At 53.2% G+C, this 22,757-nt stretch overlaps 1 protein-coding gene and 1 long non-coding RNA gene across 2 annotated transcripts; one reads left to right on the plus strand and one right to left on the minus strand.

Moving 5' to 3' along the window:
- Positions 1–7,611: 7,611 nt before the first annotated feature.
- LOC109573984 (uncharacterized) lies at positions 7,612–12,575 on the minus strand. Its single transcript, XR_002183017.2, has 2 exons — positions 10,462–12,575; positions 7,612–9,125 (listed from the first exon to the last, which is right to left on the minus strand). It is a non-coding gene; the product is annotated as an uncharacterized lncRNA (long non-coding RNA).
- IGFBP4 (insulin like growth factor binding protein 4) lies at positions 9,285–20,900 on the plus strand. The gene is made up of 4 exons (XM_019981627.2): positions 9,285–9,893; positions 16,699–16,856; positions 17,626–17,760; positions 19,693–20,900. The coding sequence occupies exons 1-4, from the start codon at positions 9,545–9,547 to the stop codon at positions 19,825–19,827; spliced, it is 777 nt and encodes a 258-aa protein (XP_019837186.1). The 5' UTR covers positions 9,285–9,544; the 3' UTR covers positions 19,828–20,900.
- The last annotated feature ends 1,857 nt before the right edge of the window (positions 20,901–22,757 follow it).

Genomic DNA, 22,757 nt, shown 5'->3' on the forward strand with positions numbered 1-22,757 from the left:
GAGAGAATGGCCAGAGATTGAGTTCAATCACCAATGGCCAATGATTTAATCAACCATGACCATGTAATGAAGCCTCCATAAAAACCCAAAGAGATGGGGTTCGGTGAGCTCGTGTATCAGTGAACACGTGGAGCTGCTGGAAGAGGTAGTGGAAGCTCCATTACCTTTCCCCAAATCTTGCCCTATGTCTCTCTTCCATCTGGCTGTTCCTGAGTTACATCCTTTTATAATAAATGGGTAATCTAGTAGGTAAGGAACTTCCCTGGTGGCTCAGGTGGTAAAGAATCTGCCTGCAATGCAGAGATCTGGGTTGGATCCTTGGGTTGGGAAGATCCCCTGGAGAAAGGAATGGCAAGCCACTCCAGTATTCTTGCCTGGAGAATCCCATGGACAGAGGAACCTGGCGGGCTACACTGCATGGAGTGGCAGAGTCAGACATGACTGAACGACTAATAATTTCACTTTCTTTTTTTCTAATACGGAAAATGTTTGAGTTCTGTGAGCTGTCCTAGCAAACCAATTAAACCTAAGGAAGGGGGCATTGGAATCTCTTATATACAGCTGGAGCTGATCAGTCAGAAGTTCAGGCAACAACCTGAATTTGCAATTGGCATCTGAAGGTGAGGGGCGGCAGTCTTGTAGGACTGAGTCTTTTACCTGGGGCTCTGATATGTCTCCAGGTAGACAGTCAGAATTGGGTTAAATTGTAGGGCATCCAGCTAGTACTGGAGAATTGCTTGATGGTGTTGGAAAACCCACACATCAGAATAGGTGTCAGAATTGCAAGAGGCATTGAGGTGGGAGCATGAAAGGAAGGAGCAGGCTGGGGTGTGGGCCTGTGCATTTCTACCCCATCCATCTGTTTCCCTGGTCATCTCATCTCTTTGGGCTCCAAGTTCTTCCCTCCCTCCCCCATCCATTCATGTTTTCCTGGTTGGTGCTGAGGGGAGCCTGAGTAGAGGAGGAGTGTTGATGTGATTTGACAGAGCACGAAGTCACTAGTTGTAGCCTGTTCTCTGGGAAATATGTCCTTTCACTTACACAGATAGCCTTGTTTGAGCCTCTGGTTAGTCCTACAGAGTGAAGTAGGGACTGGTGTACCCAATTTACAGATGCGGAAACTGGGGACGGCCATGGTGAAGAGACAAACCCACAATGCACGGTTAATCAGGACACAGCTGGGATTTGAATCCTTGGTTTTGACTATAGGAGCTCTCTGCTTTACAGCCTGTGCACCCCAACCTGAGGGCAAAGCTCTTCTCCATTACGGGCTGCCTGGTTTTCCCCTGGTTTCGGGCCCAGCTTCTGCTGTGCTTTAGATCATCATGACTGGGTGGGGGTGAGGAACAGACTGCACAGATCTTGAGGATTCCTGGCTCCAAATATCGAGCCTCTGGGAATGGGGAGGGCCGAGAGTGGGAGGAATACAGGCTCAGGAGAGAAGAGGATGGTGGTTATGTGGATGGGAAATGTGGTGGGGGTGCCAGTTGGAACTCTGTCATCCCCCAAATGGGTTTAAATCACATTTAATTGCATGTGACCTTAAGCCAACCTTTTGACTACCTGGGCCCCCATCTATAAAATGGGTTTATAGGATTACCATGGTGCCCAATAATCATCACGGCTAATGTTAATCTGCGGGGCACTGTGCTGAGCGCTTTACATGGATAGTTTCTGTAGGTTCTCGCACAGCTCTGTCAATCTGGGCTGGCACTATTCCTCTTTTACAACAGAGGGCATTTAAGGATAAGAGGGAGGATGTCATTTGGCTAAAGTCACAGGGCTAGTAAATGGCAAATCCAGAATTCAGTGTAGGCATTTTTGGCTTCAGGCTCTTCATCTCACGCACTGGGCTGATTACGGCTAATAATACTCAAGGGGTGCGTAACAAGGAGCAGACATCACTGTGAGCATGTTACACAGATTTATTCGTTTAATCACTATAGCCACCCTCTCTAATAGTCACTCACGATGAAAGACGAGGACACTTAGGCACAGAGGTGAGCTAACTTATCCTAAGTCTACTGCCAGGAATTGAGTTCAGGCAGGCCAACTTGAAAGCCTGTTGCTCTTTTAAAAAATAAAAGTGTTTTTTCTTAAAATTAAAGCGTAACATATATACAGAAAAGTGCAGAAATAAGAAATGTTTAATGAATTCACCTAGTTAATACACTATGTGGCTAAATAGTAAACATTACCTGTACCCTATAAGACCCCTTCCAGTGATTATTCCCACCCTTCTCCCCAAAAGTAACCTCTATCCTGATTTCTAAAACCATAGATTCGTTTTGCCTGCTTTTGAATAATAGAATCATACTGTAGTAATCTGTTCAATATGTGATTCATCTATGTTGTTGGGAGTAGTGATAGTTTATTCAACTGTAGGCTTACCTATTTTACTATTGATTCCAATGTTTGGCTGAATAATTCCACTGTGAATACTCTTGCACATGTGTTTTGGAACACCGCCCCCCCCCCCCCCCACAGCCATTTCTTTTAAAAATTTAATTAATTATTTATTTACTTTTGGCTGTGCTGGATCTTCCCTGATGTGCACGGGCTTTCTCTAGTTGCAGCGAGTGGGGTCTGTTCCCTTATTGCCATGTGTGGGCTTCCCAGTGTAGTGCCTTCTCTCGTTGCGGAGCACGGGCTCTAGGCACATGGGCTTCAGTGGTGGCAGCGTGCAGGCTCAGCAGTTGTGACTTCCAGGCTCTTGAGCACAGACCTAGTGGTTGCAGTGTCTGGGCTTAGTTGCTGCACAGCATGTGGGATCTCTCTGGACCAGGGATCAAACCCATGTCTCCTGCACTGGCAGGTGGATTCTTATCTACTGTACCATGATGGAAGTCCCCAGACATTTCTATTGGGTATATTCTTGGGGTGGGACTGTTGGCTGCTTCCATATGGTTGTACAAATTTGTTTTCTTGCCAACTTTGTTTAAGAGTCCCCTTACTCCACATTCAGGTATTGCATTTAAAATTGTTACCAAATCTGGTGGATGTGTAGTATCCCATTATGTTTTCCACATGTATTTATTAAATGAGGTATAATCAGAAGCAACACTCTGCACAGCTTTTCATAACAATCCTATGAGGCTGGTGTTGTTATCATCCCTATTTTGCAGATGAAGAAATGGAGGCCATAGTTACTCCCTTTCCTCACTTGCAATCCACTCATTTTCCCTGGGGGGGTCTTCCCTACTGTTCCCCAGTGGTGTTGGGATGTCAGCTTGGGAAGCTCCTCGGGCCAGGATGCTTTACTGGGCGGGGAGAAGAGGAAGACTGGGATGAAGAGGGCAGGGGTGGGGAGGAGAGAAAGACTGACACATCAAGCCTGATGTGAGGGACCACAGATCCTGACTCAGGGCATGGGGCGATGGGGCCAGACGAGAGGTATGGGACTCAGCAGAAGGCACGACTAGGGTATTTGTGAATTCTCGGTGCTGGCAGGAATGGGCGTGCTGGGGCATCTTTCTGGAACCCTCTCTCCAGGATTTTACTGAATCTGAGGACTCTTATCTGAGGTTTCTAACCCTAGAGCCCTTTTGGGGTCATCTGTCTGGGTTCCGTGGTGCTTTGGTATATCTCTTTGGGATTTTCTAAGGGGTAGGTAGCACTCTGTTCTCTGAGGCCAGGAGGGTAGGAGGCAGGGCTTGGAGGTCTTCCAGGGAGTGTGGGGGAAGAACTTGGGGTCTGCTCCAATTCTGGGCTTCTAAGCCATCAGGACAAAAGGCACCTGGCAAGCAGACACCTTGCTCTTTGACATAATAGGTGTCAGGACAGGCAGGGAGAAATGATTTCCCCACCTAGCAGCTGTCTCTCTCTGCCCAGAGTCTCTTCTGTGTCTCTACTTCTGCAAGTGTCCTCTGCTAGATTCTCCTGGGTAGCACCTGCTTTTGCTCCCCCATCTCTGCCTCCCTTGAGTCCTGAGCCCATGGCTTACCAGAGATGCTCTGACAGCAGAAGCAACATGGTGCAGAGGGGTAAGTCTGCAGCAGACAGTCATGATATCTGGCTTAAGTCTTGGCTGGATTACTTCCTAGCTGTGTGCCCTTGGGTGAGCCTCCTCACCTTTCAGGGTAGTGACAGTGCTCTCTTAAAGCCCAACATCACTCACTTGGCTCCTCTGCCGGGCAGGCTTCTTGAGCCATGAGAGAGAGACTCTGCTGATGCCAGTTGGCCTGGAAACAGTGTGCACTCTGTTTGGAGGGTTGGAGGCCACGCCAGCTTTGGGCCTAGGACCACGTAAAAGCACTCCAGAGGTTCTAGATTCCTAGATGACTCCAGTTTGGAAGGGGCTTCACAATTCCATGAGTTCCCCTCCCCTATTTTACAGATGGTAAAGCTGAAGCTGAGGAAGGGGAAGTGCCACAGAACTGGCAGGTGGTAGAGCTGGATGAACTGGAGACATGAAACCAGATTCTGGGCAGCCCAGGGCCACATGGGTTCTCCTTTCCCCTTCCGCTCCCTGCCTGGGTGTTCACTTCTGGAGTCGCACGTCCTGTGGGAAGAACCCAGGCTCTGTCCTCTGGACCAGACCTCCCTCTTCACTGTAATGTCTTTTTGGAGATCCTCGCTCTCCTGATCTGGTCTGTCCAAGTGTGGGGCCCTGGTAGTCAAGGAGGCAGCTGCACTCGGGCACCGTTGCTCAGCCCATGCCTGGGGTGACCACAGAGGATGTCATATCTGGGACCCAGACATCAGCCAATATGGAGGGAGACTGAGCTCCCTATTCGGTGTGTGCACAGTGGACAGTCTGGGGCAGCCAGGGAGGGGCTAGGAAGCCAGAGTTATGGGTCAGTCTCCTTCTCATGGCAATGCCACCTCTGCTCTGATCCCGTGCACCTAGCTTGGACTCTGTACCATAGCTATTTGCTCTTGAAATTTGCTTAGAATGCTTCTGACAGCTGTTTTGGAAGGCTGTAAAACATAGGGATTAATCATATAGACTCTGGAGCCAGATCTTCCACTTACTTGCTGTGTGACCTTGAGTAAGTCACATGCCTCTCTGTACTTCACTTTCACCATTTTAAAAAGGAATCATGATAGGGACTACTTCATGAGGTTGTCGTGAAAGGGACATAGTAAAGCACTTAGAACATGTCTAGCATATGGTCTATGCTCATTAAATGTTAACGTTCATTTTTATGTATATTCCATCTTATATATAGGATGTGTATGTGTGTGTGTGTATATATATATGTATATGTATATATATATATATATATATATATATATATATATGGATGTATATTCTACCCTACTCCTATGAGCTGCTCCCAAGGGCAAGCCAGCAGAGTGGGTGTTCCCTGAGGGCAGGACTGTTTCTTTCCCCTGGGAACAGAGCTCTCTTTCTTACTGATTCTCTAAGAAGCCTAGCTGGAGCCGTACAATAGAAATTTGAAACTGAGCTAACAAGGGAGTTGTGAAAGTGTTAGTTGCTCAGCCACATCCGACTCTTTTTGACCCCATAGACTGTAGCCCACCAGGCTCCTCCGTCTATGGAATTCTTCAGGCAAGAATACTGGAGTGGGTTGCTATTCCCTTCTCCAGGGGATCTTCCTGACCCAGGGATAGAACTTGGGTCTCCCGTATTGCAGGCAGATTCTTTACCATTTGAGCCACCAGGGAAGCCCAAGAAGCGGGGGGATCATCCTGGATTTGACCCCGGGACCTCTTGTACCCTAAGTGAGAATCACACCCCTAGACCAATGAGCTACACAGTGAGATTCTTTCTAAGCAACAAGCTGGTGAGGGGGTGGGATGGAAGAGGCTGAAGAGAGTGAGGCTTTCCACCTGTCCAGGAGTCTCTTCCTGACCCCCACCCCCCAGCTCCCAGGAGGTGAGGGACGGACAAGGATGCTGAGGGGAAGAGGAGTTTTCTTTTTTCTGGTAGAGCTCTGGGCTGGGAAAGACTGCAGGGAAGGAGAACTGGGTTTCTGTCTCTGGGGGGCTCCCAGTCCTCAGAGGCAGCAGTGAGGTGGAGGAAACCCACACACAGCATCTGCTTTTCATTCCTCAAAGCCCTTTCTTGTCCATGATCTCACTTTTTCTTGCAACCTTGCTTTGGGGTGGCTCAGCGGTAAAGAATCCTCCTGCCCATGCAGGAGATGCAGTTTCCATCCCTGGGTCAGTAAGATTTCCTAGAGAAGGAAATGGTAACCCGTTCCAGTATTTTTGCCTGAGAAATCCCATGGACAGAGGAGCCTGGCAGGCTACAGTCCATGGGATCGCAGAGTCAGACATGACTTAGTGATTAAACAACAACAACAAAACTGTGGGGATGCCCAACTATTATCTCTCCTTTTTTTTTTTTTTAAACAGAGGATGAAAATAACCCTTCAAGACATTAAGTGTATGTCCAAGGTCACAAAACTCTTTTTGTAAAAACTGAAGTATAGTTAATTTACAATGTTATGTTAGTTTCAAGTATAACAAAGCTCTTTGTTGGCTGTGCTGCAACTCAAACCCAGGTCTGGTAACTCCAAATCCCATGTCTTTTACATACAGCCTCTCCCGGATACCAGCAGGCTACAGGGGAAGGGGACACCCAAGCCAGTCCTCTGGGAACTTCTAATCTAGGGGAGGAGAACCAGTTCCTACCACCAGGGAATGTCCAGCCAGGTGGAGAAGTTAGTTTCTAGCAGGGGAGATGAGGAGCATATGTGTGCTGGGCTACTTTTCAATCTCTTCCCTCCCTACCCTTCTTTCTGTGAAACTGTGAAATGCAGAGAGTATCTTGTTTCAGTTACTGGTGACAAAACCGGGATAGAATCCAGGTCAGCCTGATGCTAATGTGTGTGTGCTCAATTGTGTCTGACTCTGAGACCCCGAGGGCTGTAGCCCACCAGGCTCCTTTGTCCATGGGATTTTTCCAGGCAAGAATAATGGCGTAGGTTGCCATTTTCTCCTCCAGGGGCTCTTACCGACCCAGGGATCAAATCTGTGTCTCCTACATTGGTAGGTGGATTCTTTACCACTAGCGCCACCTGGAAAGTCCCCCTGATGCTAATACCTGTGTTTATCCCTTTAGCATGGATGGAAGACCGTTGGTTCAAGAGTCACTTCCTCCATGAAGTCTTTCCTTGACCTGGATGTAGAACTGACCATTTGTGCATCTGGGTCCCCACCATGCCCCATATAGACACTCCCAGGGCACTTGCCCTTATTTTATTCATATGTCTGTCTCCCCTCACTAGGCAGTGAGCTCCCTGAGGGTGGGCAGTGGTCTCAGCCGTGTCTGGATACCCTGTATTAGCACAAAGCCTGCACACAGTAGGTGTTCAGTAAAGGTGGGTTGCATGTATGATGGGAAGGTGCTTGGAAGAGCTCTCATATCTGTTTTCCTGCCTCCTAGGAATTATCCCAGATAGCGATGGGGGTAAGGCTGAGGATAGACTTGGGGCGGGGGGAGCTGCTGGGGTAGAGGTGTGGACATGTCTCACCTGGAAAACTGTCCAGATTTCCGACACTCACGGCACTCATGCTTCATCCCCTGGCACTTCTCTTGGCTTCAGCTCAGCCTCTTCTGCCCTCCTTCCTTCTGTCCCAGCACCATTATCCCTCCCAGGTTTGCTATCCAGGAGACAGGTCCAGCATTGCAATCAGAACTATTCTTCCTGGTCCCGGTTTATTCTCACAGGAGCTTTAAGAGGTAGGCGAGGTGGAGATGATCTACCTCCACTCTAGTTAGGGACGTTCGAGCTCTAAGGGGTGGTGTCCAAGTTCATACAGTGAGTTGGTGGCAGAACTGGGTCCCATGATGATGAAGGAGTTGGGAGAGCTGGGGGAAGTTTTCTGAATCGGGGATAGGCCAGGCTTCCCCCAGGAATGGAGGAGCCTGGCCCACTTTGGGCCAAGACAGATGGGGAAGAAGAGACCCCAGTCGTCTGTGAGATGTCCGCGGAGCATCCCGAAATTGTGTCCCCAGCAGTGACTCTCCAGTCCTTCTGCAGTTCTGCCAGTAGGTGCCGTCAGTTTGCAACTTTTGGTTCTGTCCCTGTGGGGGTCAGCTTCTAGCCCCTCTGCCTCCCTCCTCTCACCTGGACAGTCTGCACTTGCAGAAGGTAAAAGATGGCCCAATCCCTGTGAAACTGAAGGACCTCTGTCCTGGAGGAGGAATCAGGAAGAGGGTCTCTGATCTACACTTCAGCTTGGCTACCCTGCAGCTTTCTAGGCCAAGCCAGAAAAATCCACAGCAGGTCACCAATTATGCCTGGACAGGAGCCCTTACCCTGAAATCAGGTCCAGGATAGCAGAAACTTTGGGGGAGGGTGGGGAGGGAGGACCCGAGAGACCATCTAGGAAAGGAGTCCCTGCTCCAAATACTACTCTAGAACCCCTCCTAACCCTGCAGGATTGAGGCAAGGCGCATACACGCACCAACAGGATCTCACAGAGGCCCAGCCAACCCTGACACTAGCCCAAATAGCACTGCTGGGTGAATTAGAAAAGGCACCCCTGTTCTCAAAACCATTGAGTGCCATCTGCTGGAAGACAGTCACAACAGCTATACAAGTCTACAATGACTACAAGAGAAATGGTGCCCCCTGGAGTTGTGCAATGCACACTTTGCCTTTGAGAGTGGCAATCTCCTCAGCCAATTTGGGGCAGTAGAAGCAAACATCCAGGAAGGAGCAAGCGTCTGGGCATCTCCCTCTCCAGGTGGGAGTTCTGTTGACTTCATCCTGGGTAAGCCAGACGGGACAGGGCCTCCAATGAGCCGCCGAGGAGGCTGGGGGCCGGAGCAGGTTGGAAGAGGCAAGTGAGGAGAGAGCCCATTAACTTCTTAGGGCCGTCAGAACCTTCTGGGCCCCTTTTCCCCTCCTCCCCGGACCAGTTCTCCAGCGGCTGAGACGAGAAGCCCTTGAGTGGGGTGGAAAGGACTCTCTCCGGCCAGGGAGACTTAATCTCGGACTCGGGAGTTGGGGCCAGGAGGTCGTCGCGCTCTCAGCGTGTGGGACCGCAGGCCATCTCAGGGGTCCGGGGGAGAATCCTCCAAGGTCGGGGGTGGGGGAACCGAGGAGCAGCGCCTTCGCTTTTCCTCACCCTTCGCTGCCCCCCGGGGCCCCAGTTCGGAAGCGCTCTCGGCCCCTGCCGTGGCTTCCAAACTGCGCCGCTTCCTCCTGCGGCAGAAAAGGACTTTCAGATGTTGCAGCGGCGGCGGCGACTTAGGACAGCGCCCCCTCCCCCTAACAGCCGCCTCTCCGTCTCCCTCTCCCCTGCCCCTCCCCCACCACTGGGACGGCGCTGGGGGTGTGGCCAGGGGCCCGTATAAAGTCCGGGGGAGCCGGTCCCGGGCAGCCGCTCAGCCCCCTGCCCCCCAACCGCCCGCCGCCTGGGCCGGGCCGAGGATGCGGCGCAGCGCCTCGGCGGCCAGGCTCTCTCCCCTCCGGCCAGCTTGCTAACTTCCTCGGCTCCGTCCTTGTCCGCCAGCGGGGGCCACCGCGTGTCCCCGCGTCCTCCGAGTCGGGTCCTCCAGGCGCGCCGGGCGCTGCCCCTGTGTGTCTCCCGCTGCCAGCCCGCGCCCCGTCCCCGTTCGGTCATGCTGTCCCTCTGCCTCGTGGCCGCGCTGCTGCTGGCCGCCGGGCCCGGGCCGAGCCTGGGCGACGAAGCCATCCACTGCCCGCCCTGCTCCGAGGAGAAGCTGGCGCGCTGCCGCCCCCCCGTGGGCTGTGAGGAGCTGGTGCGAGAGCCGGGCTGCGGCTGTTGCGCCACTTGCGCCCTGGGCAAAGGGATGCCCTGTGGGGTGTACACCCCCCGCTGCGGCTCCGGCCTGCGCTGCTACCCGCCCCGGGGCGTGGAGAAGCCCCTGCACACGCTGGTGCACGGACAAGGCGTGTGCATGGAGCTGGCAGAGATCGAGGCCATCCAGGAAAGCCTGCAGCCCTCTGGTAAGGTGCCCCTGCCCTTGCATGCCCTCCCTGGGGTCCTGCCCTCTTAGAAGCCCCCTTTCCCATTCGGGTTGGCCCGGAAGGCTCTTGAAAATCCTCTGTGAGTTGAGCAGAAGACAGGTACGTGGCAGGGCCCAACTGGCATGGGACAGGGTCAGCCAAGGAAACTGCTATCAAGTCCCTGGGCAGCCTGTTGCCACCATCACGGAGGAGGATTCTGTGCCATTGCTCCATCTGAAGGGTACCTATTTGGGAAGAGAGTCTCAATGGTAGTCCTGGATGCTGCTGTAAGGGTGGAAAGTTAAGTGACCTGGTCCAGCCAGCAGCCGCAGCCTGCAAGTGAGGGGCCAGATACCTGGGGGATGGGGATGGTGGCCTGGAGACTTTCAGTTCCTGATCCAGTGACCTTCCCTCGCTCTGGACTCAGCTTGAAGCCCCAGGAGTCTGAGAACCCCGGGCTTGGACTTTTGACATTGACGTGGGATGGAGCAGGACATGCAAATTAGAGAGGTTTTGATGGTGAGGGGGCATCAGAGTAGCCCTTCCCCAAAGTCCCAGGCCAGCTCACCTAGCTTTTTTAGAGGTATTGGGAAGACAGGGTTCTCCTCCTGCCCTGGTACACAGGCACCCTGCTTCTTGCTCCTGGCAGGTGCCATCTGAGGTGGCAGAAGAGAAGCAAGTCTTGGTTCTCAGCCCAGAGCTGCAGAAACCTAACGGGATAGGGAGCAGGGATGGACGGTTGGGGTGGCGGGGGTGGGGAGAGAGAGATCGAGAGAGAGAGAAGTTTAGAAGGCCCTCTCCAGAGAGATTTAGAAGGCCCTCATTCTTACACTTTCTCTTTTCCTATATCTCGGTGAGACTTTCAGTTTCTTCTAATAACCTTTCTCAGTCTCTCTCCTTCTTCCTCTTGTTCTTTTGTTCTTTCCTGCTGCATCTCTCAACCTCTAGTTTCACTAACAACATTCTCAAATTCTCCTTTCATCACTATCTCCTGTCCGTTATCAGCTTCTTTCTCCTTATCTTATTCCTTTTCCTGTTTTTGTTGCTCTGCTTCGCTCACTTTCATCTCAGTCTCTTTCTGTTGCCCTTTCTCTCGTCTCTGTCACCATTTCTCTCTCTGTCTCTGTTCCTGTCTTTCTCTGTTACTTTTGGAACCTCTGTCTGCCTTTCTCTCCCTCTGCCTCTGTTTCTTGTTCCCTCTCTGACTCTGTTTTGCTCTCCCGGTGCCTCTGTCAGTGTCTGTCTCTTTTCCTGGTGCTTGAAGCTTCCATTGTTGCAGTCCGGATGCTGGGAGTGCGGCCCCAAGCTTCCTGCCCTGGGTCCCAGGCCGCTCCACTTCCTCAATCCTCTGCAGCTTGTTAGCCAGAGGAGAGCAGGATGCAGGGAAAACAGGAAGGAGGTGGACCCCAGGGGTCTGGGCCTCGGGCCTCTCTGCCCTTCCTGCTCCTGGGCAGCGAGAGATAGGTCAGCAGAAAACATTCTAGGAGAAATGCCAGCCTGGCACCCAGCACATCTGGGAAGCTGTGGGGGGGGAGTCTTGGGGTGTAAGTCGCTGATCCTGGGGTACAGATGCCAGTGCCAGCGGGGAGGAGGGCTCTGGTGCTAGACCATACTGGGAGTGAGGGCTGAGCTCTTGGGCTCCCTGGGTACAACAGGTCCACTTTCCCTTTGCATCTTCATCCTCCACCCGCCAGCGGGTATCTGGCCACAGATTAGGCTGGTGAGCTTCTCCTCTCTCACCAACTTGAACCTGAGGCTGAAGAGAAGAGCTCTTAGCCCCTTCTTTCCTGGCTAGGTAGGAACAGCCCATCCCGTAGTGCAGAAAACTGTTCCCCTAGAAGATTTGGGGAGGCATGGCGTGAACAGATTGTGAGTGCCCTGTGGACATCATATCCACCGGCCTCGACAGGCAGCTTTAGGTCCGCTTTAGATTATAGGGCCCGGGTCTCTCAACCCCTCTCCTCCTTCCCTCCTTGCCTTGGCCTCCATCCTTGCAGGGCAGGCAGAAATCGGGAGAGGGAAAGGGGAGGTGAGGGGACCCTGGGGCACTAGGTCCCCACTCAGTAAGCTGTGTCCTTGACTTTTTACCTCCCAGTCATCCCAGAAGTACCCCTGCCCCAGCCCAGGCCATACCACACCATGTGAAAGGCGCCCCCTAGGGTTGTGTGGCAACCCTGCAGGGTGTCTGGTGAGATCTGGAGGCCAGAGCTTGGTCCCTCTCCCTGCTGTCCTCCTGAGCCTTCCACTGTCAATACGCCACTGTCCCTGTTATGTCCCAAGGCTTTAACTTTCTTGCCTGGGTTTTGGCAGAGGTATCAGTTGAACTTTTCTTCCTGCCTCTTCCTCTTGGGGCTGAGCTTCAGCAGGTGACTGGGGGAGGGCAGCCTCCCCTTGGTCTGCTGTGGTCCAGAGGCTGACTCTTTGCTCAGGGGGGCAGGTCTCCCCACATCCCTCTCCATGCTCCCCTGCCTCCATCCTGTGCCATGACCCCCTGTCCCAGCTTTTTGAGCCAGGCCACTAGTGGTGAGGGCGGAGTGGGGACACCTGCCTCAGAAATTCACGATCCTGATTCAGAGTACTGACCCTTGACTTGTGGAATCTGGGGGGGGGGGGGATGGTGGGAAGATCAGTGTTTGGACTGGGGTGATCCAAAGCTGTGCCCTGGGTCCCTCTGGGACAGCGTTAGGGAACATGCAGGCTGGGTTAATTTTTAGTCGACACAGCAAATATTGTCCCCTCTACTTCAATACTGGGAATCCAGTCACGTCATGGGAACAGGGCCTTCCCAGAAATTCTGTGCCTTGGGGGAGGGGGGAAGGAGGAGCATGCCTGCTTAACATTTTTTCTTCAGTTTTGGCAAAGTCAGAATTATTGGTGCTTTGGGTATCAGGAGCCTTTCCATTTAAAGACATAGGAGCTGCAGAGATATGTTCTTCTCCTTTCCTCCAGCCATTCTGCTTCATTTCCTCATGTGTAAAAAGAGGGGACAACAGGACCCAACTTGTAGGCTTGGGGCATCTGGCATGGAGTAAGAGCTCAATGTTGGAGCAATGAGAGCTTGGTGATGAACAGAAAACCAAATAGATTTAAGTTGAAGCTTAGCTTCTCCCATGATGCTAGGGCTTTAGGGAGCAATGGGGCAAGTGAGCAAAGCTGAGAGACATGCAGAGGAGTGGAGGGAGGGGGTAGGGTGGAGGGGCCAGCTGTCCTTATCTGACACTTTGAGGCCAGCAGCCATGGCATGAGGGTGAGGGGGGCGCCCCCACTTTAACCAGACCTCAGAGAAAGGCCTGGTACCTGGCCGGGGGATCTTGGCTTCTCCAGTGAGAGTCCAGGCCTTTCTTGCAGGGCAGGTGGGTGACCCTCCAGCTCATGTCTAGGTGGCTGGGCCCACCTACCTCAGAGCCTCACCCTAGGCATCTTGAGCTGGGTGTGGGCTGGAGTGGAGGAGAAATCATGGGGATGAAATTGGGCAGCAAGAAAGAGGAAATCCTCTAGCTTTGACCATGAACTTTGCAGCCACTGGTGCCAAAGCTGTGGAGCCTCTTCTTTCTCTGGGTGCCTGCCCTTCCTCTGTGGCTGGAGCAGAGACCATGTTTACCCTGTGGTGGGACGTCACTGGCCTACTCCAGCAGGGCCAGATGAGGTGACCCAGCCTACCTGGGAAGCCCCACCTCCCAAACAGACCTTTCAGACGTAGGGATTCTGACCTTTGTTGGGGAAGTGAGGGGGAAGGTCTGACTCTGGCTCCTGCTCAGAGGGAAACCCACCAGGATCGTGGTTTTTCCAGAAGCACCACCTAGGTGAGCAGCACGATGGGACTGACCTCCTGGGTGAACAGAGAAGTAAGTAGCAAGCATTTAGCAGGTTGTAGAGGTGGGAAGATGAACTTTTTTTTTTTTTTAGAGACTCAAGGCTACGAACTTTGCCCTCCTAAACCTAGTGCCTGGGGTGGATCCTGGGGTGGGGACTCAGTCTGCCAGTGAAACAAGGCTGGACAATGTAAAGTTACAGATTAAGTGGAAAGTCAACTGCCGGGATAGTCAGTGTGTTCTGCCCAGGGCAGGGTCAGGGTGCCAGGGTGCATGTGGGTGTGCACGTGTGGACCAGTGTGTGTCTGGACACGTGATTGTTTGTGTGTGTTTGTGATCCTTGAATCCCTGCCTCTGTCTGTGCTGATAGGGACATGCTGTGTACCCATGTCCCTGCAAGAGGCAGTATGGAGCCACTGTCCCCGTCTGCTGGGTTCTACTCTAAACGGCTAAGTGTGCTGGGCAGTGGGGAACCAAGGAGGGGGAGGCCAGGCAGGCAGCCGGCTCAGCTTTCCCCAGATAACGTCCCCCTCCCTCCCATGTGATGTGGGCCTGCCAACACAAAACAAGAGCTATGTTCCAAGCTCACCCTATGCCTCACGCAGCCCCAGGGTTCAGTGAGCGGACCCAGTTGTTCTCCTTAATGGTGCTTCTTAAGTTAGGGGATAAACATTCCAAATATCCTTTAATAATCCCCTGAGTGTCTGTGTGAACTTCGACTCATGGGAACACAATGTTGGAAAGCAGTCAGACCTCTACTGCAGATCTTTCCAGGTCCTTGAGGCCTCTGCCACCCTGACTCGCCCCACCTCCAGGTCAGAGAACTCTCTACCTCCTGAGGCAGCCCCCTGCATTAGAAAAACTCTTCCTAGGGAACCTAAAGAACATCTGGCCACTTATCAAGAGGCACAAGTGTCACTGTGCACAACTGTGCTTTCTTTTATGGTCATGAAAAGAGAGCAAACTCAAAGGAAAGACAGCGAAATGTCTCCAGGTCAAAGGGGGCCGTCGAGGTACTCTTGGGTTGTGGCAAATGACCCCTGGGATTCTTCCAGCCTTTCCAGGTAGAGCGGTGGCCCCTTTGTTCCCAGCTCAGCTTAGCCCCTGTGGTTCCAAGATTTGGTTTCAATTTTTTCCTGTCTTCTATTTCCTTTCTTTCTGATCGTCAGCTCCAGCCTAAACCCCCGCGAAGCTGAGTCCACCCACAAGTCTTGTGGCTTTGTGCAAGATGAGAGTGGTGTGTGTGGGGGGGTCACTGGCCAGCCTGGGCCTCCTTGGCCAGAAAGTTCCTTGGGAGGGTCTTCAGGGAGGAGCCTGGATCTCAGATCTTCTCTCTGGTTCCTGGCTGAGGGCTTGGAGTCTGACTTCTTATGGGCCCCTTTGCACAATCCTGGTCTTCTGAAATTGACCAGTCCCTTCTGCTGCTGCCCACACCAGCTGGGAAGTCTTTGTTGGTCTTTGTCTTCAAGGTTTCTCCTTGGTTGACCTTTGGAAACTTGTTGTCATCTTTTGGGACAGAAGTCCCCAACAGACTGTCCTTCTTGAGATGTTAAATACGTAGAAGGAAGGATTATATCTCTCTGCTCCATTTATTCCTTCCCTCTGGTTCTTTTCTCTAAGCCAGCCCTGCACCCGTGACAAAACCTTTTCCCATCCTTGGTGACTCAACTTTATAAATAACCTTTGGTGTGGAATCTTGACACAGACTTTTTGGGGGTCTAGATTCCTCCATGTCTGGCTTCTCTTTATCTATGTGCTTCACCCCCCCACACCCCCAGAACTAGGAGAATAAGAAGAGAACTAACCCCCACCCCCCCAACTAACTTTGGCTGAGCAGAAAAATACAATTTGACCCCAAGGCAGCTCTGGGACTGCTGCCATGCATGGAGGAACCTGCTAACTCCTCAGGAAAAAAAAAAAAAATCCTGACGCAAACCAGATGTAACCTTCTGTCCGGCTGCCAACATCTGGAATGCTGGCAGGGGCTTTGCACTCGAGCCGGCAGCAAGCTGCCAAGCCTGAGCATTTCAGAGGTGGCTCTGATGTGCAGAGAGATCTTGAGACCTCTTCCTCCAGCTCAGCTCCGCGTTCTGGTTTTGGCTGCCAGGATGGAGTAGCAGAGGTTACAGTTCTGGGACTTCTGGATGGGTTTTTTTCTTGAGTTCAGATAGAGCCTTTAAGAGATCCCAGGGAGAGGGTGGTGGTCCAGCCCACCCCCATCTCCAGATCCCAAGCGCCCTGGCTCTGGGCAGCTGATATGCACTTTGGATGAGGTCTGAAATCTAAGGATGGGAGACTTTGGAGTGGTGGGGTGGGGAGCTGCAGGAATGTGCAAGGGTGTTCTTTTGGTCCTGAGGGCCACACAGTGTCTCTCCCACACACACACACGCACACACTTTTCACATGCAAGCACACACACCCACTCCCACTTCTCCTCTCCAGCCAATGGAGAGAGCTTTTGGGCCACGTTTCTCATCACTCATGGAAACTTTGATTCTGGCCATTTGGAAGAGGGTCAGCAGAACTGACAGCCCTGGGGAACCCCTGGCTGGCTCAGCCAGATGCTGAAAGGAGCAGGAAAGGAGACAGGAAGAAAGAGCAGACGGAGAAGGGGGATGGTAGGGAGAGCTGAATGGAAGGGGACATGAATGTGGGGCCCTTGGCCTGCCTCAGACCTCCCTGCAAGGCCCAGGGGACCCTCCTGCTGTTTGGGCGGCTGCAGCTGGTGACTCATCTGAGGACTGGACTGGGTGGAGTGAAGGAAAAATCAAGGTCTCCAAGAGGAATATTCTCCTGAGAAGATCCAGGGGAGCGGGGAGGAAACCAAGGTGCTGCTTTCATTTCTTCCTACCCCAGACCCCCTGCTCCTCCCCTGGTTCTTCCAGCACCAGGCTGGAGACTTCCCAAGGAGGAGAATGCAGATGGGAAGTCGGGTTGCTCTGCTGTCTTGCCCTTTATAAGCACTGACCTCTCCCCATCTTGCCTGACTGCAGACAAGGACGAGGGCGACCACCCCAACAACAGCTTCAGCCCCTGCAGCGCCCACGACCGCAAGTGCCTGCAGAAGCACTTGGCCAAAATTCGAGACCGGAGCACCAGTGGGGGCAAGATGAAGGTCATCGGGGCGCCCCGAGAGGAAGCCCGGCCTGTGGTGAGGACCACTGATCAAATGTGCACATGCATAGGCACACACCACCACCATCACCACCGCCACCACCAGATCCCAACAGTGTCCGTTCTGCAAGCATTCTTTGGCTGTCTGCTCTGTGCACCTTGTGTGCATCATCAGGACCCAGAAAAAAGTCCTCCCTCCTGTTGAAATTCCTTTCTGGCTCAGCAATTCTAGACACTGGGGACAGCTGAAGTTACTGTTAAATACTGAGACACTTCCACGCTGGTTGGTGAATAGCAGTTGCCCCAAACCCCCTGATGTTGCTTGGCTCTTCCCCTGGATTCCTCACCCCAGAGCTTCTCAGTAACTCGAGAGTTCAGGCTGGCCATAGTAGGGAGCCTTGGGACGTTGATCCAGGGTCTGGCTAATGTCTTTTCTGATGGGTGGTTCTGATGGATCCGTGCCTGGGTCTTACAAGTTGTTAATTATATGATTTCATCCTTCCGTCTTGTTTAGACATCATCCCCTTCCTGTCCTTCTCCATAGATTTCCTTTCCCCACTAGGTCCCTTCACGTCACACCCCTCCTTTTTAGAAGCTTTCTGGCTTGAGATCCTCTCCTAAATGTCCCCCTGTCCTGCCCGCCAGGGTCCCCTGAACCCGAGCCCCTCCTTTCATCTCCCTGGAGGCCTGCTTGGCCACCAGGCCTGAACCCTCCTTTCAGAGCCTGCAGTCCTGATCCGACCCTCAGCCCTGGTCCCCCTGCCTCTTCTGCTTCTGCTAAACAGTCTCATCTTCCCCTCCTCCAGCCCCAGGGCTCCTGCCAGAGTGAGCTGCACCGGGCGCTGGAGCGGCTGGCCGCCTCACAGAGCCGCACCCACGAAGACCTTTACATCATTCCCATCCCCAACTGCGACCGCAACGGCAACTTCCACCCCAAGCAGGTGCGTCTCCGTCTCCGCCGGCTCGGCCCGGCCTCAGCTCTGGGATGTCTGGGATGGCAGTCTCAGGAAGGGGGAGGCTCCCTGGCCCCAAGCTCACCCCTTAGGCTCTCGCCAAACCACCCCCACCCTCAGACTCAGGATCTCAGTTCATTTTACCTATTCCCCCCTCAGATGAGTAGACTGAGGCCCAGGGAGGGGCAGAGGGCAGCCCGGAGTCACAGGGCAAGTTAAAGGCAGGCCAGTCATCCTGCCTCCCCATCCAGGGCTCTTTCCATGGCCTCTGTGGCCACCATCTGTGAGGCAGGCCTGGCACCCCTGTCAGCCTCTGCCTCCCAACCCCTCCCCCTCTCCACCTTCACTCCTGTGAGTAGTTTTCTTTTGTCCCTGGATGTCTGAGGTGTCATCTGGGAATGGAGGGGCTAGGTCTTGAGGAGTTGCAGAGAAAACTCAACATGCCTTTTCCCCCAAGCTGAGTCAGCGAAGGACCTAGGGGTCAGCCAAGCTGGGGGGAGGCAGACCTGACAGCTGGGAAGCACTTCGGGTGGAGCAGAGGAAGGAAAGGGCGGGAGAGGAGACAGGGATGTAGAAACCTCTAGGCCTCCTCACACCCTTGGAACGTGGGTTCCTCTGACAAGCCCCCAGGAAACTGGGATGGTCAGTGAGGCGGACCTGCTCCAGCTCCATCTCTGGCCTGTCAGAGTTGGGCTCCCCTGGGGTGGTGGCATATCTGGGCAGGGCAGTGGGCGGCCTCGTGCTGGATGAAGCCTGGATCTCCTCCAGCCCTCGTGGGCTTGGACACACATATTCCCCCACTTCATGCTCTACAGGCGAATCCACAAAGTGGACCGCCACTGGGCCAGAAGAGGCTTAGCTAGGAGGGGAAAGGCTGCCCCCGAGTCTGCACACCCCAGGATGGCATGAGGAGGTTATGAGGTGGGGTGCAATGGTGGAGAACCGGAAAGGTCCCCCGCCCCAAATCAGCGCCAAACCTTTCTCCAGCCTTCGTTCCAATACCAATTTTATCCTTGTCTCGATTTTTCTTTTTCCTTTTGTTTTTTTTGGCCAAGCCACATGGCTTCTGGGATCTTAGTTTGCTGACCTAGGATTGAATCTGGACCCCTGGCAGTGAACGTGCCGAGTCCTAACCACTGGATCGCCAGGGAACTAAAATTGATTATTAGTTATTAACCAGAGTTTACATTAGGGCTCACCCTGTGTGTTATACAGTTCTATGCGTTTCCTTCCCATTTTTATTTGCTGAAAATTCTGACACTTGATCCTTTATCATCTGGCCAGTTCTGACCCTTGAGACAACCTTCACTTCAACTCTAATCCTGATTCTGAAATACACCTTTACCCCTCCCCTCCCCCCTCCCCTGTCTAAGCCTGACCCAAAATTTAGCCCAGCTGCTTTATTTGTTCTGACCTTGACCTCTGTCTCTGTCCCAATTCCATTTTTGACGTGGGCTGTCAGCCTCACCCCACTCAAACTGTAGTCATAATTCCCAATTCGACCGCAACTCTTATCCTAATGCTACCCTAACTTCAATGTGGATAATCACAGTCTTAACCATAATCCTATTCTCGAAGCCTCAACACAGTCAGAACTCAAGCGAAAGCACAATCAGAACCCAAACCAAAAACTTCAAACTGGGCCCTAGCCTTTCACATTCAGCTGTACCTTTCAGCTCTGTGGATCCCGTCTCCCCTTCAGGGTGTCTACAGAACTTCCTCAAGGCTCTGTCTTCCCAAACTCTTTGGGCCTTTCCTTCTTGGCCACCTTCACTCCACTCCAGAGAGCTCAGAGGACTCATGCCCAAGGGAGCCTCCACCCTCAGAGACCAGTTGGGAACCACTGTCTGATCTGGGGGCTGGGCTGGGGTTGGGGGTGGCTGCCTGGGAACCTAACCTCTCATACCCTTGTCTTGGCAGTGCCACCCGGCCCTGGATGGGCAGCGCGGCAAGTGCTGGTGTGTGGACCGGAAGACGGGAGTGAAGCTTCCGGGGGGCCTGGAGCCGAAGGGGGAGCTGGACTGCCACCAGTTGGCTGACAGCTTCCGAGAGTGAGCCTGTCAGCAGGCAGGGGGCTCAGTGCCCCCTGCTGCCCCCTTCCCTGGAGGCTGCAGAGCTGACCTGGAGCCTAGGTCTGAGTCCTGGCTTTGCCTCTGGCCCAGAAGTTTCCCTCGGGGTGTGTCTGTGTGTATGTGTGTGTGCGTGTGTGTTAATGAGCCTGGGTATGTGCTTGGGGTGAGCCAAACCCTAGGGGTGTCCTCTATGGGCTTAGATAGCCCAGGAGAGCCCTGGTATGTTTCCAAATTGATCCTGGATTCATTCATCCATTCAGCCCTTCAGCCCTTCAGCCATCTATAAACACTTCTTGACCACATAGTACATGCCAGCTCTAGTTTGCAGCCCTGGGGACTCATCTTGACTCCCTCTGATGTAGATATGTGGGGCCACCTCCTGCAAGGTGAGCCCAAGTCTGTGGGAGAAGAGAAGTCCCAGTTCCATAATCGGGGAGGAAAACAGACATGTACCTTGACCATTGTCCTCAGTCTAGACAGAAGGTCTAGTCCCTACCATAGGGAAGCTGAGGGGTAGCAGGAGACCCACTGAGACCCAATCCCAACACTGAAACCTGCCAGGCTCCCCTTTACTCCTCCCCAGGTCCTTCCAGCGGGAGGACCTGCAAGGGCAAGCCCACCTTGGCTTGATTGCCTGGCAACTGAGACCCTGCTCTGGGGAAGGGAAGAGGTCAGAGGAAGCCCTGCAGAGGGCTGGGGAGGTGGGGCCCATCTCTGAGCAATCAGAGTAGGAGGAAAGAATGTATGTGCCTGATGGAGAAAGGGATCGGCATGCTGGGAGGTGAGGGACTTATCTGGGGTGCTCCTTCCTCCTCCGTTTGTGGTCACAGACAGGAAGTCACAGGATGGCGCCATCCTTCAGTGGCTCACTGTCTGTGGCTCTGCCTTCCTCCCCATGTCTCCTTCCCTGGATTTTCCTCCCCTATATTTCCCTACCCCTGGGCATTTTTTGGCTCAACTGGATGGACAGAGACTTAGGTACCTACCAGTTGGCCATGATGTCTTGTCTTTTTTTTTTTTAACAAAACAGAACAAAACCAAAAAAACCCTAGACAATGGTGTTTGGTTGATTTATTTACAACTAAGAGACAGGGAATTACTAGGGATGGGAGAGCTGTCTTAGATGGTGAAAGGACTGCAAAGGGTCAGCCAGTTCACCCTCCTCTTCCCTGCAGCCTCTTCCTGGGAGGCCGCTGTGTCCCCAGAGTCTGTGCTGTCTGTGTACAGACTCCTGGTGGGTCAGTAATGGCTTCGGAAGGGAGGAAGCGAGCAGGGACAGCCTTGCTGGGCCAAAGCTATTTCTGAGATCAGTTGGTGAGTGAAGCGGGGGCATTTTCTAGGGCATCAGGCAGATCGGGTTTGTGTCTGGATTTGATTTATCAATTTAGTCGGGGGAGGGACTGCCCTGAAGCTGGGGAAAGGGGACAAGCTCTCCAATTCATTCCACAGCTCTGACTGCCTGGATTCTTGACTGGGGGCTGCACTGAGGTTTGATTCTGAGGGTTTGGGAGTGCGGTTGGTTATCTTTAATCTCACTGTCCTGGGCTCACCGGGCTGTGGGCGCTCAGTGCCAGCCCTAGAATGTGTGTCCACGAGGTACCACTGGATTCCTGGTCGTGTCCCAGAAGAGGTCATCACCCCTCACTTCTGTGGAGTGTGTGTGTGTACATGTGTTTGATCTCTTGAGGTGCTCCCAGGCTTCTCAGTTTCCCTGGCCCCGATGCACTGGCACCTGTGCTGTCTGAATCTTGGGGCTGGGGCTGCAATCCTCATCTCTCTGGCTCTGCCTCGGTGGCGGCATCCCACAGCCGTCTAGTTTTCCCGAGGCACCACAAGCTGCTGCCTGCCGCAGGAGATGAAGAACAAAGCAACGCTCCTTCAGCCAGGGGGCTGCTCTTCATAGAGCCCCCTACTTCTGGGGCCGAGGCCAAGGCATACAGGGGGAGGAGGCAAGAGTGGGCTGACAGTGAAGTTTTATATCCCTAAGCCAAATGGAGGGAGAGTATCTCTTTCCCTAAGGCATCTCTTTAAATTCCCCCTTGTCTGCAATCCGTCTTCCCGGTGCTCTACCCTTGCGTCCTGGGAGTGGGAGGTAAGAGGTCCTTGTCCTTTCATGGGCCTCCCAAGAAAGTGCTGGGTCTGCTTGGGAGGTGGCTGCCCATGTAGCCTGGGATGTACCTTTGTGATATAAGTGTATTTATAATGTGTGTGTGTGTGCATATGGCAAAGTGATACCCGAAGTGTGAGTGAGAGTGTAGGCTTTTACAGGATACGTGTATCCAGGCATCGTGTGTATAGACGTGGTGCACACTTGTGTGGTGTGTCTATGCGGGCTCTATGAGTCTCAGTATGGACGTGTGTGATGCCAAGAGACAGAGTGAAATTCACAGCGTATGCGTGTACTTCCCTCCCCAACTCGTTAGTTGTCATCAATGCAGGGCTTGTGGTGGTGGGGTTGGGGCGGGGGCCGCTGTCTAGCTCCAGAGAACAGAGGATGTGTACTTTGGGAGCAGGAATCCCACAGCTCGCAGCAGATTCCCCACCCCCACCCCCGGTTCCTGTCCCCACCATCTGGGAGCCAGGTGCTAGTTGTCAAAAAAGAAGGAAATAAAAGCAACTGCGTGTCAATGTGAACACCCTCTACCACTACCAGGCCAGAGGAAGTGAACTGCCCTGGGCAGTGTCACAGTGGGGAGAACCGGGCTCCAGAGAGGAACTGCTGGTCTGTTTGCACCCAGGCCCTCCCACTGTGACCTGTAAATCCCCTTGAATGCTCAGTCAGTCTAGTTGCCACAGGAGCATCAGCATCCTGGCAGAGGTGGGAAGGGAGGGAGTGCTGAGGACCTCAGTGGGGCCACTATACCTAGAATACCTTCAAAGTCCTTGAGTTCTCTGTCCTGCCTCCCTAAGAAA

Source organism: Bos indicus, chromosome 19, assembly GCF_029378745.1.
Source record: "Bos indicus isolate NIAB-ARS_2022 breed Sahiwal x Tharparkar chromosome 19, NIAB-ARS_B.indTharparkar_mat_pri_1.0, whole genome shotgun sequence".
Taxonomy (NCBI): domain Eukaryota; kingdom Metazoa; phylum Chordata; class Mammalia; order Artiodactyla; family Bovidae; genus Bos; species Bos indicus.

What these genes read in the sequence shown, in the direction of transcription:
- IGFBP4 (XM_019981627.2), top strand. Translation starts at nt 9,545, where the DNA reads ATGCTGTCCCTCTGCCTCGTGGCCGCGCTGCTGCTGGCCGCCGGGCCC. An exon ending in GGAAAGCCTGCAGCCCTCTG is followed by an intron (nt 9,894 to 16,698) that starts GTAAGGTGCCCC and finishes GCCTGACTGCAG; the next exon opens with ACAAGGACGAGGGCGACCAC. An exon ending in GAGAGGAAGCCCGGCCTGTG is followed by an intron (nt 16,857 to 17,625) that starts GTGAGGACCACT and finishes CCCCTCCTCCAG; the next exon opens with CCCCAGGGCTCCTGCCAGAG.